This window comes from Lacerta agilis, chromosome 6, assembly GCF_009819535.1.
Source record: "Lacerta agilis isolate rLacAgi1 chromosome 6, rLacAgi1.pri, whole genome shotgun sequence".
Classification (NCBI taxonomy): Eukaryota; Metazoa; Chordata; class Lepidosauria; order Squamata; family Lacertidae; genus Lacerta; species Lacerta agilis.
Window position 1 is genome coordinate 68,372,163 of NC_046317.1, and position 18,651 is coordinate 68,390,813.

The window sequence follows — 18,651 nt, forward strand, 5'->3', positions numbered from 1 at the left end:
TCCAGATTTTTGGGACTACAACTCCCATCATCCCTGATCACTGGTCCTGTTAGCTATGGGAGTTGTAGTCCCCAAACATCTGGAGGGCCGAGTTTGCCTATGCCTGGTGTAGAGTGAAAAACATGGAAAGCAATGGGCCTAAATGTCCATGAAATGCAAGAAGTCCCATCTGTGACAGTTCTATGTAAAGCTTAAATATAGTGCCTGTTCACAACAGCAGTAATGGTTTACACTTTTGCTATACTAATTTGATGCCTGTTGTATGTAGTAGAAGAAACCACTGTCTCAAATAAGAGCTGCACCAACAGAATCAAACTTACTGCTAAATTCTAGTTCCGCAATTTTCAAGTTCCTTTGTTGAAATTGTCTGTCCCTAGTTTCTAAAGTCTGCAATTCCTTGGTCAGATTTGGTTCCCTTTGTTCTTTTTTTTAAAAAATGGTTGCTGACACCTGCTGCATGTAATACTTACCTATATGCCACTTTATATAAAAACTGGTGCCCCTCTGAAAAGGTGTCACATTCAGAGAGGCCACTGAACCTGATCACTGTTGTCTGTAATAATGTTTTATGTTACTGGCCAAACTTCCCATGCTATGCAAGATGCGTGGTTAAAAGATATGCCACAAGGAGGTGCTTTCTGCTAATACATGTCAGCTATTTGCTATGGTTGCCTTGAGGAAGAGAGATACAAAAACAAAACAAAAAAGCAAACAGCTAGTTCATATTCTTTTCTCTTCCAAAAATCTTGTAGTTTGAATCAGCTGACTGAAGACTATAATGTCTTCGTGCTAAGACCACTAGTTTAATTATTTTCTTTTAACAACATTGCATTAGAATGCAGCAAGCTTCTGGTATTTTTATGTTACTAAATCCCTTCATGCAAATGTACAAAGCCACATTCACACCATACATTTAAAACACTGTGACATCACTTGAAACAGCCATGGCTTTTCCTAAAGAATTCTGGGATTTGTAGTTTGCTAAGGGTGCTGTCAGTTGTTAGGAGAGGTATATCCTTCCCTGCCTCAAACTACAATCACCAAAGTTTCCTGTGAAGAAGGATTGATTGTTAAACCACTCTGTGGATTGTGAGGGGAATAAGGGTCTCCTAAAAACTCTCTGCACCCTTAACAAATTACAGCTCCCAGAATTCTTTGGGGAAGCCATGGCTGTATATAGTGGTATGATACAGGTTTAAATGTATGGTGTGAATGTGGCCCAAGGTGGTGATGACCACATTAAGTGCTAAGTATTGTTTTTACTAGAGATGTTTCCATGGCAGGCTCACTAGAAGAAATTTTAACCAGCAAGTACAAAATAAGGCTTTTAGGACATAACAGATAAAATAAATTGGATTGCAGTTCCAATGAGCATTAACTCAAAGCCCATGATGATGGAAATTTTGCGTTGCATCCAATGCTATTCCTACTCAGAGATGACCCATCGAAATAAATTACCATGACTCGCTTAAGAGTATTAATTTCAGTGGGTCTACTTTGAGTAAACCTTAGTTGGATTCAACCCTTTGTCACTACATATTAACCCATTCAAGTAACTGTCTTGGTTAATGCTGAATTACAACCATTTGCATTTTCCTTTCCTATATGATTCTCCCAAAAAGTTCCCAGAGAAGGCACAAGACCACATCACACCATTGCCAGAAACAAAATATTCTGTTAAATGAGTCATACCTCTGTTATCCAGTGGAGAATATTTTCTCTGGCTACCTGACTGGTGATATTGAAACCCTCAAGGATGTTCAGAGCTGTGATCAGGGCAGGACCTACGTGTGGAGGTGATGGACTGAGAACAAGGTGACCTGTTACAGTAAAGGAAGAAGAAGAAAGGTAGGTCTTTCCACCTTTTATCCAGAATCCATTGAAATGATAGTTCTATGAAGCCAAAGGGCACTTCATGTGCAACATCTGCCTCCCTGCAACTTTGGACTTTATTTTCCCAGGTTGCAGTGTGACAGCATCTGATGTGTGGGAAAACTGTTTTTGAAACAAGCATTTGAAAAGCTGCTTGTGCGATGGACAGGGATTGGGGCTTCAAATGATACGCTGTCTGGATCTGCAACACAACCTGCTTCATTCAAAAGCAGGACACACAGGTTAAAAAAACCTGTCTGGGTTGCAACCCTAAAATAAAAACAATGATAGAGAATCCATAATGGCCAGGGATGATGGAAGCTGGATTCCAGAAACATCCAGAGCAGGCATGTCCAACTCCCAAGAGATTGTGATCTACTCCCAGTATATATATATATATAAAAACTGGTAGTGATCTACCGATTATCATTGGAGGGAGGATGAGCATGCGTGGGATGGGTGGATTGCCCAGAGTTGTTGACCCCAGAGTTGTTGTGCTTTTTGGGGGGTAGGATTGCCCAGAGTTTTTCAGCTTTTATTTGTTAACTTTTGGTAAACTTTATTTAATCCCATAATCGATAAGGATCCCGCGATCTACCAGAATCAGCCAGGAATCTACAATAGATTGCAATCTACTGGTTGGACATGCCTGGTCTAGAGGGTACCCTCTTGGTCAGCTCTGTGCTAGAGACTTTCATGCCATTCTATTCCTGTGGGATGTAGATTGAATATACAAGGGTATGAGGCAGGGGAAAGTGAGATATTTGTGTGAGTTAGCCTAAAACCATGGATTACTTATTTAAAATTCATGGTGTTTCACAGGTCTTCATGTCTGCCAGAAAGTTGGGCAGGAAGAAAAATTAGTTATAAAACAAAAACACCCCAATCTATGCCAGATGTTTAGAATGCTTGATTTAGCACCACAATTAGTATTTGCATTATAACAGCACAGGTGAAGTCAAGCCTTGTTTCCTTTTGTGAGGGTTTCATTAGCTACTGTTACAGATAAGTAGCTGTGTTGGTCTGCCATAGTCAAAACAAAATAAAAATTTCCTTCCAGTAGCACCAAGTTTGTTCTTGGTATGAGCTTTCATGTGCATGCACACTTCTTCACATATCTGAAAAAGTGTGCATGCACATGAAAGCTCATACCAAGAACAAACTTAGTTGGTCTCTAAGGTGCTACTGGAAGGAATTTTTTTATTTTTTATTTTGTTTTGTCATTAGCTACTGTTTTTTTGAGGACTGTGGGCAGGGAGGGGGGTATATAATTTGATTAAACTTGGGGGGATCAGGGATTGGGCATGTGGGTTTCATTAGGGTCTCCTCCTTTTACCCTGTATTCCAAGCATGACACTAATTAGCAATAAAGTGCAGGAAAATGTATCTGCTTCCTAAACCTTTTTTTTTTTTTAATAAACTTAAAATTGGGGGGGGGGACACTGGGAATCAATCACATGGCATAAAAGATGCCAACCTAGGTGTCATAGATGCACCATTTTACCTTGATATACTGTGTGTACTGGATTTTCCACCAAGACAGTGTAGTTACTGAAGTCTTCTTCAGACAAGGTGCCTCCAAAGTTAAGGACCTAGGCATAAAGGATCACAGCAATGTATTTTCATGCATTATGCTAGCAATATTTGAAATGGACATTTAAGCATTGTTCAGCTAGTTAAAGAATTGCAGCTATTGATGGTTCCTGGTTTTGGGAGGGTCATGGGCAAGATACCCTCTGTATCCCCTCTCTGAGAGGACCAACCTTTCCACCAATTTCACTGTCCCTGTCCCAAATTCGCTTGCCTTTTCCCTCTGACCCCAATCTGCACAACCAGAGGGAATGCAAAACAAGCGGTAGAAGATACTCTCTCTTCTCTTTACTCTGCTTGCATGCTTGGAGAAGGCAGGACCATGGGCAGCAACAGGGCAAGGAGGAGAAACAGAATGGACTGTGAAGCTCCAGAAGTCATCTGTGGGCTTCTGTAGAGACGTGGCTCTCAGAAGATTCCCAACAATGATGACTCCTGGTCCTGGTCCCGATTTTTATTCCAGATCATTGATTTTCAAAGTCTCTATGTTCAATGAACTCTGCACACCAACCTATCTGTTGAAGAATGCTGACTTTGCAGACGATTCTGGGGTCTAATCTATGGTGTATGTGTGGGATAATCAGTCTCATATAACCAACATGCTTTATTTGATGATAATTAATGCACGAAGGAGTTAAGACCATAGAGTAAGCTGTCCTGCCAGGCTTAGCTATAGAACTCATCCCCACCTAACAGCCTATATTTCCATGCTTTACTTTGCTGCATATTTTGAGATTTTAAATCTCCACTGGGGCTTTCTCACCAAAGAGTACTTGCCCAAACCTGCAACTAGGCATCCATGGAATTCTCATTTTTATTATACCAAGTATTCTATTCCTTAACCAAAACAAAAATCAACAGTGCACACACTAGTTAGCCCTGCATGTTGGACTTTAGAATACAACCAGCATTCCCCATTGCAAGGGAAGATAAGCTGGGACTGTTTTTCCCTAGGAAATTTGGATGTCACCATTACTAATCTAATCCTCATGAAGCTTCCAAGGAATCCTGGCCAGAACACAGTTTGAAGCCTGCCATTTTCAATTCATTTAAACTTGAATAAGAATCAAATATTCTTGCATTTCCTTACTTACATCAGACTCTCTAGGAATATTCTGTGGACTACCATGGATATGTTTCATTTTCAGGATGGTTAAAACATTGCAAATATCAATGCGTTCGGCTTTTAAAATCCAAAATGATACTTGCATCCTATGTTGTTTGGTACTATCCCTGCATTTTGCTTTTGTGTCTGCAAAGCTAATTGCTTGGGGGCTGGGGATTTAGAGCTGAAAAACTGTGCATGGGGGAAGGGGCTAAATATTCTGTTGCCCCTAACCAGAACAATTTAAAATAGCTGAACTATTTAAAATTTTAAAAGAGGATGCTGTTAAGGTGCTGCACTCAATATGCCAGCAAGTTTGGAAAACTCAGCAGTGGCCAGAGGATTGGAGAAGATCAGTCTACATCCCAATCCCAAAGAAGGGCAGTGCCAAAGAATGCTCCAACTACCGCACAATTGCACTCATTTCACACGCTAGCAAGGTTATGCTTAAAATTCTACAAGGCAGGCTTAAGCAGTATGTGGACCGAGAACTCCCAGAAGTGCAAGCTGGATTTCGAAGGGGCAGAGGAACCAGAGACCAAATTGCAAACATGCGCTGGATTATGGAGAAAGCCAGAGAGTTCCAGAAAAACATCTACTTCTGCTTCATTGATTATGCAAAAGCATTTGACTGTGTCGACCACAGCAAACTATGGCAAGTTCTTAAAGAAATGGGAGTGCCGGATCACCTCATTTGCCTCCTGAGAAATCTCTATGTGGGACAAGAAGCTACAGTTAGAACTGGATATGGAACAACTGATTGGTTCAAAATTGGGAAAGGAGTACGACAAGGCTGTATATTGTCTCCCTGCTTATTTAACTTATATGCAGAATACATCATGCGAAAGGCTGGACTGGATGAATCCCCAACTGGAATTAAGATTGCCGGAAAAAATATCAACAACCTCAGATATGCTGATGATACTACCTTGATGGCAGAAAGTGAGGAGGAATTGAAGAACCTTTTAATGAGGGTGAAAGAAGAGAGCGCAAAATATGGTCTGAAGCTCAACATCAAAAAAACTAAGATCATGGCCACTGGTCCCATCACCTCCTGGCAAATAGAAGGGGAAGAAATGGAGGCAGTGAGAGATTTCACTTTCTTGGGTTCCATGATCACTGCAGATGGTGACAGCAGTCACGAAATCAGAAGACGCCTGCTTCTTGGGAGAAAAGCAATGACAAACCTAGACAGCATCTTAAAAAGCAAAGACATCACCTTGCCGACAAAAGTCCGTATAGTTAAAGCTATGGTTTTCCCAGTAGTAATGTACGGAAGTGAGAGCTGGACCATAAAGAAGGCTGATCGCCGTAGAATTGATGCTTTTGAATTATGGTGCTGGAGGAGACTCTTGAGAGTCCCGTGGACTGCAAGAAGATCAAACCTATCCATTCTCAAAGAAATCAGCCCTGAGTACTCACTAGAAGGACAGATCCTGAAGTTGAGGCTCCAGTACTTTGGCCACCTCATGAGAAGAGAAGACTCCCTAGAAAAGACCCTGATGTTGGGAAAGATGGAGGGCACAAGGAGAAGGGGACGACAGAGGATGAGATGGTTGGACAGTGTTCTTGAAGCTACTAACATGAGTTTGGCCAAACTGCGAGAGACAGTGAAGGATAGGCGTGCCTGGCGTACTCTGGTCCATGGGGTCACGAAGAGTCGGACACGACTGAACGACTGAACAACAACAACAACCAGAACAAAATCAGAATCTCTCCACAATCGTATCCATTTCAGCCTTTTGCTTCAATAATGCTATGGGATCAAGCGTTCCCACACTATTTACCCTAGCGCAGTGCCATCATCTGCATGTCTTTGACTGGAATGCCCACCACTTGGTTTCAATGCCAGGTTTTTTTTATGACACATTGCCTCATCTCAGTTCCTTGTGTTCTTATAATCTTTTGAGTCCTAGCGTTTCTTTATTCTATGGCAGCCATTTTATACATTTCAAAAAGGACAGAGGTAGTAAAGTGGGGATTAGTGCAGATTAGTTTCCGTAAATGTAGATATCTGAATCACTCTCTCTTGCAGTGTCCCTTCGCCTTCCCAGGAAACAAAGGAGAGAGAGGGGAGGGGGAGATTTCCCCTGGGATTTGGCAGCCTTCCAAAAAAAAAAAAACGCTCTTTATGTTTAGTGCTGCTTAGAGTTTTCAGAAGTGCTGGTTTAAAAACCTTATGCAGGGTGTGTGTGGTATGTATGCGAGGGGGGTGGGAGAAATGCACTTTTTTCCATCATGATTATTTAAAAAACAGGCTGAGGGGACCTGAAAAGTTGAAATCATGTTGCATCAGCTAAATGCAGTATTTATGCCTTTGGTGTTCATAACTGGGACCTGCACTGTGAAGTACTCCTGTTCAGTGTCCTGTTACAGGATACTCCATTCCATCGCCCCTCCTCCCCATTTTCTTTATACCCCCAGTCCAAGTCAGCCAGCCTTCCATGCCTACTGAATATGTTCAGATCTCGTTAAGTAGTTTTGGGATTCACCTTTTTGGTATCCCTCCCTGTCCACATCCTTTGCAGGGGCACTTCAGGAACACACGGTATATTGCCTCATACCAAATGATACCTCTGGTCCACCTCACTCTCTTTTCTTTCAACCTTTATAACCAACTAGTATCTACTGATGTTTTTAGTTATGTTTTGTGGATATCCATGGACTGAAAGCAGCATGTTGAGGACGAGCGTGAACAATTCTGGACTTAGAAAAAGTCTAGTTACAGGTGGGTAGCCGTGCTGGTCTGCCATAGTCGAAACATGTACGAAAGCTCATACCAAGAACAAACTCAGTTGGTCTCTAAGGTGCTACTGGAAAGAATTTTCTATTTTGTTTAGAAAATGGGTTAATGTGTCACTGAGACGAAGCTGGCAGCCAGCGCCATCTCTTGTAAGTGAACAGGCAGGCAGGCAGGCAGGCAGGCAGAGGCTGGCTGAGATTAGTGGGACAGCACCCTATTCACCCGAATGGTCCAGCCTCCACTACTTTCTAGGACGTTCTATGATGAGAACAAAACAAATCAATCTGGTATCAATGCCTCTCTGGCATCAAATGCACAAAGCAATCCACACAGAGAAAAGAATCGGGTTGACTCACCTCTGAAATAATCTCTTGTGTTACATTTCCACTGTAGAAAGCTGAGACCCCTGCCGACCCAAGCAAGTCAAGAAGAGCAGCCAGGTCTGGTCTTCTCACAAACATGCCAGGCAACAAGGGCTGGCCATCTGGGAGGAAGGTCTCTCTGAATTTATCTGAGTAGTTTTGCTCTTCCTTCATTTCTTTTATAGCCATTGCTACAACAATGAGAGAGAAAACAGAAGGGTGAGTGGCGATTGCCGCAAAAGATGCTCAGACAGACTAACTTTGGGATAAAGGTCTAGGAAGACTGCCCACACAGAAAGGATCTACAGCCTGCATATGTTGAAGATACCCATGATTAAGGTCTTCAGCAAATAAGGCCCTTCTTCAGAGGTAAAGACCTTGTTGGTGGTGGTGCCTCATTTGCTGAATGGATTCTGCATATCTACCCACTAATCACCTACTTTGCCAGCATTTATGTGCCAGGTTTTCAGTTCTGTACCTTTAAACACCATTCTCTTGTATTTGGCACCACCTGGAGTCAGCTATATATACTGTTTGAAGCTGGGAGTCCAGTAGCAGTGACTACATAAGTTTATGAGCGTTGTTCCACAAGTATATATTTATTCGCATTACGTATGTGGTATGTATTTTGCATTTGTACTTCATTATTGTAAATTTTGTCTTTTACATTGCTATGTAGAAATAGGTCATTGTCCCATTAATTTTTCACAGTTTATGAAATACGTCTACTTTCCATTGCTGTGCTGAAGAAGTTCTTACGAAACAATGGACTATATCCCGAAACACTGTACACACACGACAGTCCGTTGACTACTTCAGCTACATTGGAACGTCATAAAACAAAGCTTTTCAGCTTGTTTCTTATTGGATGACTTTCTGCCATTTGTTTCTATTTATAATCAGCAGTGACTTTCAGAGACCTTCTGTTTTATTGTTTATGTTGATGAGAATTACATTATATATGCTTAGTTTCCTGTTTTTGACATTATATAAGTTGTGATTACATATTGAATGTTTGCAATTTGGTCACATGTTGCCTTGTTTTCGCTTGACTGATAATTGACCAGCTGAACTACCATACTTTCTGTCTATAAGACGCCCCCATGTATAACACGCCCCCTATTTTGGGAGGACTCAATTTTAAGAAAATGGGGGGGGGGGAGATGGCATAGAGTTGTTGAGCTTCTTTTTGTGGAAGATTGCTCATAATTGTTGAGCTTTTTTAGGGGGCGATTACCGAAAATCGCTCACCAACACACATCACAAAATCTGACTTGCATCTGTCCCATCGCTCGCCCAACTGCCAGAGCATCAGCCAATCAACAGCACCCATTGACACAGCAACAAATAACACACACAATACACAATAGCCGTTGACAGCCACAGCACTAACCAATCAAACTCTAGTATAAGATCACCCCCACTTTTTGCCATGATTTTTACAGAAAAAAGCATAGTCTTTTACACAGAAAAGTACTGTATGTTGCTCCATGCTGCCTTCTATTTAGCTGCGTTTTGTGTGGTGGCAGTGTTTGGGATTCATCATTTTGCTTTGTGATGATATTACTTTAAGTGAGAAATGAATAGGCTGAAAAGAGTTTAAACAAATATATATTTGTGCACATGCATGAGTGAAAGAGAGAATGGAAATATGTGTGTGAGAGTGAGAGATTTTAAGTATATGAGGGTCTCTGCTGTATCCTATATTGCAGGCTACTATGGTATGGTTCATAAATACATTTAGAAATAAGGGCTTTTCCCTGGTCCCAGATGACTGTAAACAAACATTCCCCATCAGATTTTGCTACCATTGGATCAGGAAAGCAAATCATGGACCAGGTGGAAGATGCTGCCCAGACATTTTTGAGCAAATCATGTCTTCAGCCATTTTATTTCTTAAAGCCCTCATGTAAAGAGGTGGAGCTCTATGGGGAGAAATGTAAAGCTAGAACTTTCCTGTAGCATCCTTTCAGTCCAGTTGTGTGAAATGGCTCCACACTAGTGGTTGCCAAGGATGCTTCCAGACTGGCTATTTTGGGGTGGGATTCAATCACACACTGGCATCACATGGCACCCTAAATCGCACATCTAGAAAGCTGAGGTCACTACACAAGGAACCAGGGAGGGAAAGAATTGAGAACAAGATTCTTTGGGGCACTTCTACACAGTTGCTATTTTCAGGTGGGATTCAATCACATCCTGGCAAATTCTCAGGTTGCACAATTATGGTTGACTGCGAGGTGTTGGGCAACAATCCTGCTTCCACAAAAAATTCAGCCTTTTGGGATGAGGGAAATGATGGGAAAGGGCACTGGAAAGTGTGGAATGATACTTGCTTGGACACAATATTGTCTAGCCTTCCCACAATCAGAATGAATACGCTTTCAATAGCCAAAGTCATCAAATCTCCCAGCAAACAAATCAAGATTAATGTTGATTAAACAGATAATCTGGAAGCACCCTAAGAAAAGTTGGCATAGAAAAATGTGGAAGGAGGAATGCCTAGTACATTCCAGTTCTGAACATCATAGCTGAGAACAAATGTTCATATATTTCAATGGCACTTTTAAAAGGGGTGTGTGTGTGTGCTGGTTTGCGCCTGTAGCCTCAGCCTGCAAAGTCTGAGAAATTTTTCATTTTCTAGGATCAAATCATGTGAGACAACTTGTACATACAACCTCGCTTTGCAGCTTTTGTTCCATAAATGCACTCACCTAAATCATGTGTGACATTGAATCCATCCTGGGCCACATCTGCAGCAAGGCCCAACAACTGTCTCCATGGCAGTCTGGCAAACACAGAAACATGCATGACATGGCAGCTGGCAGATAGCTATATAACAGTTAACGATTACTGCATGTGTTGCAGGTGAGCTGTCTTTGAAAACGGAATAAATTGCTGTGTGAATGTAGCCCTTGAGTTCCTTACAGGAAAGGCAGGATATAAATGTAATAATAAACAGCACACATTTATTACATCCATGCATCAGTCTTCCAACTGGAGCTGAACAATGGAATGCCTGAGCAGAGAAAATGTTCATACCTCCCGTAAGACTGATGTGCTTCGTGGAGTCCTTTGATCATGCCTGGAACACCAACCAGAAGACCTGGCTGGATAAAAGGAGGAACAAAGGAAAGCGTAAAAAGAAAACCAAAAGTGCCAATTGCACGTAGTGAAACCAAATCTGTCTTAAATAAATAACATTAAAATAAATAAATCTCCAGATGGAAAGCAAGAAGAGCAATGTATTGAGGAGATGGAAGTTTTTTTAGTAGATGCAAGCCCTAATGGGCTCTGGAAGAGGAACTGGGGTTGAAGATACCAGAACAGGTAAGTTAAGGGAGAAGAAATTGAGGCAGTTACCAACCAACTCCCCCCCCCCAAAAAAAAACAAAGGCTCTCTCGCACCTTTGTTTCCCAAGCCTTCCTAAGGCTCTCTTCTTGGATGCTGAAAGGGGCCGTCTCTCGGAAATCAATCACCCGGCTCTCATTCTTCCTGATGTCATGGACCAGCATTACTCCTCCACTGCAACAACAGAGTAATACCAGAGTGAAACACACATTGAAATTTGCTTCAGCAACTATGGAATGACTTCTTCCTAGGCTTTGCTCCAGTACAAACCATTGCTAAAAGTAAAGGGACCCCTGACCATTAGGTCCAGTCGTGTCTGAGTCCGACTCTGGGGTTGCGGCGCTCATCTCGCTTTACTGGCCTAGGGAGCCAGCGTACAGCTTCTGGGTCATGTGGCCAAGATGACTAAGCCGCTTCTGGTGAACCAGAGCAGTGCAGGGAAATGCCGTTTACCTTCCCGCCGGAGTGGTACTTATTTATCTACTTGCACTTTGACGTGCTTTCGAACTGCTAGGTTGGCAGGAGCAGGGACCGAGCAACAGGAGCTCACCCCGTCGTGGGGATTCGAACCACCGACCTTCTGATCAGCAAGCCCAAGAGGCTCAGTGGTTTAACCCACAGCGCCACCCGTGTCCCACAACACCATTGCTAGCCTACAGCATCTTAAAGTGAGCACAATTTTAAGTGTTGTTGTTGACCTTTAAAGCCCTAAACAGCCTCGGCCCAGTATACCTGAAGGAGCATCTGCACCCCCATCGTTCAGCCCGGACACTGCAGTCCAGCTCTGAGGGCCTTATGGCGGTTCCCTCATTGTGAGAAGTGATGCTACAGGGAGCCAGGCAGAGGGCCTTCTTGGTAGTGGTGCATCAGATGTCAAAGAGTTAAACAACTACATCACTTTCTGGAGACCTCTGAAGGCAGTCCTGTATCAGGAAGTTCTTAATATTGATATTTTCTTTTATTTTGCATTCTGTTGGAAGCTGCCCACAGTGGCAGGGGCAACTCAGTCAGATGGGCAGGGTACAAACAAACAAACAACTGTTTCATCAGTACACTAAGCAGCTGGACTGTATCCAGTTAAATAGTTCTGTTAGTCATGCAGGCACATCCAACAGGTAGATCGGGATCTAACGGTAGATCACTGGACATCTGTGGTAGATCACCAGTAGATCACTGGCTCCCCCCAAAGAAGCTCAACTACTTTGGCTCCCCTTAAAAAAAAGCTCAGCATCTTTGACCTGAAACCCCCACCCCCCAAAATGGGGTAGATCACTGCCAGTTTTTAACTCTGTGAGTAGATCGCAGTCTCTTGGGAGTTGGCCATCCCTGTAAGTGCAAAGCCTTAAGCAGTGCAATGGAACTTCAAAGCAAACATATTTTAAAGCAGTTTTCATTAAAATGGGGAAAGAGATGGGGCAGGGGGAGAGATCTGGGTCCCAGCACAAAAGATCTGGGGTTTAGTCCCCTGGCTACCCTCTAGCAATACCCCTCTTAATCTGTTTGTTAATCCTTTTTAACGGGTATTAGTGACAAAAAAAATTTCAATGACTTATTACACAGGTAAGTGGTGAGGAAGCCAACAGTTAGGTGTGGAAAACTTAAGATCCATATTTTTAAAAGAAATATGGAGAGGCTGTTTTGAATGCAACAGCACAAGTCACGTTAGGCAGTTTGCAGAGAGAGGTACAAAAAGATTGTGTTTTATGTTCATGGCCAAACATTCAGATACTGTATCTTGTTTGCTGGGACCTGTTGGGTATAAGCCTGGCAAAGGATAGAATCATTGGGTTGTAGCCAACAAGTTTTACTCACTAGACCCATTTAAATTAATAGACCTAAGTTAGTCATGTTCATTAATTTCAGTGGGTCTACTCTGAGTAGGACTAGCTGCGGATGCAACCCATTCATTCAACCACATGTTGTAGAAAGAAGCATTGTTGCTTCTTTAATAGGTGCAGGACAATGCTATTGGCTTTCCCAGTCTCTTCCTACTGATCAAGCCCTCTCTCTCTACGCAGCTGGTGGTGTAAATCAGTGCCTTGGCCTTGGGGCTTTGTGTTCATCAGCAGTCCTTCACAAAACCAGGTGTGATGCCAGCATAGAATTGTAACCAAAGAACTTTGCCCTTCTGAACCATCCAGTTCCCTCCCTCCAGCAGTACATATTTGTGTCGTCACTAGTTGTATAACCAAGGTATAAATCAATGATGCAGACATCCATCTCCACACCCAGTCACCAAAACAAAACGCTAACTTTGTGCCCGGGCGTTGTCAACTCAAATAGACACTATTGTTGTGTGCTCATTGCAGCCTGCTTTGCGTCAACTGTATACCTGGGAAGTGACTTATCCCTGCCATTAATTTTAAAAGCTGTTTCTTAATACTGGACCCTGAAATCCAAGGACCTCTTGAAATCTTTCGGCCACCTGGAATCAGATGAAACAAGTGTTTCTGCGAATAGGAAGTGCACTTCCCTTGTTGAGGAATCACCAGCTGGCCTGTCGAGCCTACTATAGCCAGAGGGCAGCCATTACAGTTCAGAGACTCTCATTTCCAGACCATCAACAAGACCCAAATTTCCACCACCTGTTCTCCCACACCTTCCTGTAGGGGACTCCTTTGCAAGCTGTCTTGGGGGGGTCCCTTGAACAAAAAGTGGCATAGAAATAAAATGGAAAATCCATGCTTCACTGCTGAATCAGAATGGCAAAATGGACTGTGGATGAGCTTAGTCTTTAAGACCCTTTCTTGCAATTGCTTTAATAGACTAACCCTGTTACCCCTCTGAATGTTGTTGTACAGGTCAAGCTTTCATCAGAGTAACTGGGAAACATGCCTAACAAGCACTTTTCCTCTACTTAAACTGTTGGTGTTCACCTGATACTTTAATCTCTATTTAAAACAGAGCAACTCTATGCATTAAATAATCAGCCAGTTCTTAACCTTCAACTAGCCTTACCTTTGTGATAATTTGGTTGCTGTTCTTTTTTGTTTTTGTTTTTTTGTCTTACTCCTGAACATATGTTTTGATTAAGCAGCTTGGGTGGCAAACTAGGGTTTCCAGTTTCAACAAAGGTTTTCTCAAATCCCATCTGATGGGCTGTTATTGAGTGTCTCTGTTTATGTAATATGCTCAAGAACTTCCTGGTGCTCTGGCTATCAAAACACTTGAAATCTCTCTTGCATAAACCTCTTTAAAACAAACATTGTGATGGCTGAAAAGAGGCCACAGCTATGGGCAGAGGGCCAGGTGTTGAGGAGGTAAATGTTGATGAAATTTGCAGTTGAATCTGGCCTCTGGAGTGCAGAAACTCCCCTGGCTTAAATAAATGGCAGTGATGAGCAACAGACACAGCTTGTCTTTTGGAGGAAGATGCATGGCAGTCCTTCTATGGCACTGAACCCAACTGACCTCCAAAGCTATCTTCTGATTCACATAAATCTGTCTCTGATCTGCACAGCTTAGAATACCAGGAAGTACGGGGTAACAATAAAAATCCAACAGTGGAGATTATTTAATATATTATCATCCCAGGCCATTTTCCCAGGTGACCATATCCTAAACTCAACATATGTAGGAAGCCCCTTCCCTACGATCTGTTAGAACAATGGGTTGATCACACGCTCTTTTACAGAGGCATACATAGGATCAGCCTCACTGACGGAAGCAAAGAATAGGTTGCCTCCTTTCAGTATAGAGCAGGAATGAGAAATCTTTCCAGCCAAGCCGCCACATTCCCTTCTGGCAACCTTCTAGGAGCCACATGTAACGATAAGAAGAATCAAAGGCAAAAACTGAGCAGAGCCACAGGTGTGCACTTTACCTTTGTACAGTAAACTAGTTTCTGCACAAATTCAGACATTCCTCTCTGTCCTTCTTCCAGGCAAGCAAAGGCACTGTCAACATTCAAGGAACCATTCAAGCCAGGCAAAGACACTCAAGGAAGGTGCGGAGCAGGGGAGGGTATGTAGTGCGGCAAGAATCCTGAGGGCCAGATAGAGTGACTTGGGGGCCACATTTGGTCCTCAGACCTGAAGTTTCCCACCCGTGGCATAGAGTGGCCAGAGGTCATTCCCAGCACTCATTTTCTTCTGCAGTAGAAAGCAAATAGTGAAAGGAACTGGCAGCTGCCATTGCCTTTACTGGCCATTGGAAGAAGGAATCGTGCTCCCTTTTCCCAGAGGACATATAAACAACTGTGGGCATGATGCCACACATTTCCTCATTTAAGATGGTGATATGTGAACCAGCCTCTTGAAGCTTGCATTAATTATCATTCATTAGAACAGTTTATATGGCACAGTATCATTAGCGTACAGTTATTGGTTCAGTAGGGCACATTTGCACAACTTCTTTCCTCCACAATCTACTGCAGAAGAGCCAGTCAAAACTTACAGAAGGCTTCATTCAACTTTCAGGCTGCCACATGAGCCTGGATTTGCCACATGCAAATCTTAAAACCAGCATGGACTTCCTCACCACCACCTCAGACAAATAAGACCTGTGTGAGAACAACAAGACCATATCACCGTGGAGCATTTGCAAAGGTCATTCCCCAACAGTCATAGGAGTTTGCCCAGCAATGACAACACAACTCTCTTTTCTGATGAGGGCCAGGAGGCTTCCCAGGGTGACACAACAGGATGACAAATGATAAGCAAAGGAGATCGTGGCGAACACCTACCCACCAATGCCGGCCGTGTGAGGGTTGATGATTCCTGAGCATAAGGCTGAGGTGATGGCTGCATCCACGGAGGAGCCTTGCTTGTTCAATACCTCGATCCCCAGTGCTGTGCAGCGAGCAGCATCGGTGACTACGGCACCTTGATGGAATATCTGTGGGAAGTCACATTATGAGACAAAAGCTTCATGTGCTGGGACTAGGTAGGTCCAGAAAGGTCCAGCCTCCATCATGTGTTTATGTTAAAGAAAGGATGGGGCCCTCCAGATGTAGCTGGACACCAACTCCCATCAACCCAAGCCAACATGGCCAATGATCAGAAAAGATGGCCGTTGTGGTCCTACAACCGCTGGAGGGCAGTGCTTCCCCCCCCCAAAAAAATGTTTAGGGGTACTCATTTTCCTACTCATATTGAAATATTGCCCCTCAATGAGGCCAAACTTCACAAAATGTTTAGGGGTATGCGTCCCCCCAGAAAAAGCACTGCTGGGGGCCCACAGGTTTTTGTACCTGCTTTAATGCCCAACAACTTATTTAGGACTTTAAATTGTTTTCACAGGTAATGCTGTTGACTGCTTTTAATTTGTCATGAATCATTACTGAGGAATCATTCAAATGGAGGCTGTATGTAGCAGATGGGTCATTCAGGTCATTATCATAAACAAGTCACTGGCAACATTGACCGGGGGGGGGAGCTTGTCAGTTTTTCTACAAGAAGGGTAAATCCAGATTAAATGGAGAGAGAAAAATAGGGAATGGCATTCTGATGCAGCATGGATCCCACAATAACCAACTGTCTGGAAGCACCCCAATATTAACTGGGATGCAGGAAGCAAAAGAGGTTCTCTTTTGAATTAAATGCATGTTTTGAGCCACGAGGCTTCAGTGAGGAAAGAGAGCCAGTGTGGTGCAATGGATGTTAGACTATGATCAAAGAAACCAATTGTATAGTGAAGAGACCATAGCTCAGTGATAGAACACATTAGTCGAATGCAGAAGGTCCAGATTCAGTCCCTAGGATCTCCAGAAGAAAGAATCAGGTGGTAAAGAACATGAAAGATCTCCACCAGGGACCTTGGAGACTTCCTGCCAGTCACTGGCCTAGATGGACAAATTGTCCGACCTGGTATAACGCAACTTCCTCTGGTACTAGTTCAGCTCCCTGTTTATCCATGAAGCTCTCTAGCTTTTCTTGGGCCAGTCATAAAGGTGGGATAAAAATATAGGTGAAAACGTTTCAGCTCTAGTAGAAAAGCATTAGATTTTGCCTCTGCAGGAGCAGGAACAATAGTGTTGCAGTGGGACCCATCCATCTTGGGTAGAATGTGCCCGGTTACATTTAGGGCTTATCTACACTTGCCAGTGTGGTGTAGTGGTTAAGAGCGGTAGACTCGTTATCTGGGGAACTGGGTTCGCGTCTCCGCTCCTCCACATGCAGCTGCTGGGTGACCTTGGGTGACCTTGGGTAGTCATACTTCTCTGAAGTCTCTCAGCCCCACTCACTCACAGAGTGTTTGTTGTGGGGGAGGAAGGGAAAGGAGAATGTTAGCCGCTTTGAGACTCCTTCGGGTAGTGATAAAGCGGGATATCAAATCCAAACTCTTCTTCTTCTTTCCTCTATGCTTTCCAGGCATGGTCCACACTTTAAAGCTCTGTGTCCAGGTGCCTTGTTTTTCTTGCCTCAGAGCTTTCCCCACGAAAACACACTCTTTACAGCTGAATTGGCGCAAACAGCAATCCTCAAAAAGCTGTTTGTTGTGCTTCAGCTTTAAAGGGTGGGTTTTCATGGGGAAAGCTCTGGGGTGGGAGAACACTTGTACACAGACCTTTAAAGCACAGACCTGTGCCTAGAAAGAGCATGGCAAAAGGTAAGTGCGGGTAAGCCCTTACATGCTTAGAGTAGCGCATGACAGAGAGGAACCCGCACTGGGAAAGTGAAGTTCCGATGTGCAGCTCACCCTTTGACAAATGGTGCATTCAAAGTGCTTCATGCTCATGGTGAGTTCGCAACACTGAACGCTGCTGGTAACTATAGTAACTATTACATTCACTATTATAAGGAGGTAGTTATGCAATTTGTAGTTGATCTCGAACCGGCGCAGTAAGAGAAGTGTGGCAGTTCCCAACACAGCACTTTGAATCCCGCTGCTACATGCAAGAATACATCATGATTAACTGTAGCAAGCAAAATTAGAAGCTACCGTTATTTGTGAAAGGCAGGTTTTTCCTACTTCAATGCAAGCTTCCCTATCAAGAGAAAAACAGTCAAATACCTCTTCTTACCTGTGGGTCTCCAAAGTAGATCTGCATGATTAAGGCCACCGTGACTCCTGTAGCAAACGTTAGGCAGGCGGTGATGATCACAGTCAGACCGTCCTGGCGACAGCTGCAGTCCCCGAGAATGGGTCCTTGCTGGTCTCCCGGAGGGGTGAGACATCCTGGCTGCCCATTTCCGATGAAGATGAAGGCAGGCGCTGAAGGCGAGCTATTTTAAGAAGGAATCTGGATCTTCATTCACAAAGGAGAGAAAAGCGACGGACACAGGAGTGAGATGCTGAAAAGCACTAACTCAGAATCAAAAACCATACACAAACAAAGACACTCATGGAATACCTGTTCCTGCTCCAATGGTATTGTTTTTCTGCTCAGCATGAGCATTCAGAATGTTTTCTGGCTTGGTTCCACTATTATGGGATCACGTTACACATACTTCCCTTTGACTCTTGGAAGTTTAATGGCAGTATCAAATTATGAAGTGGGCCACTCTAAACCCATGCAGCTATGACTCATGGTCATTACTTCCACCCCACTTGTCATGCCTCCTTATGATACTGGGAGGTCTAGTTAGCATCAGGAAACATAGAAGTAGCTGCAGCGATGCCATTTCCCATTGCATTAAGGAGACAGGGTATTCACCACAAAATTTAAAATACTGGTCTTTAATAT

The 18,651-nt window shown here is 43.3% G+C and overlaps 1 protein-coding gene across 1 annotated transcript in view; it reads right to left on the bottom strand.

Annotated features, from left to right (window-relative positions):
• GGT7 (gamma-glutamyltransferase 7) overlaps positions 1-18,651 on the bottom strand; it is a 35,367-nt gene that overhangs the window by 7,249 nt on the left and 9,467 nt on the right. The window contains 10 exon segments of the mRNA XM_033153319.1: positions 1,693-1,820; positions 3,377-3,464; positions 7,667-7,863; positions 10,387-10,460; positions 10,715-10,782; positions 11,081-11,198; positions 15,709-15,860; positions 17,989-18,101; positions 18,104-18,193; positions 18,196-18,213. Of these exon segments, the coding sequence (XP_033009210.1) occupies positions 1,693-1,820; positions 3,377-3,464; positions 7,667-7,863; positions 10,387-10,460; positions 10,715-10,782; positions 11,081-11,198; positions 15,709-15,860; positions 17,989-18,101; positions 18,104-18,193; positions 18,196-18,213 (1,046 nt within the window).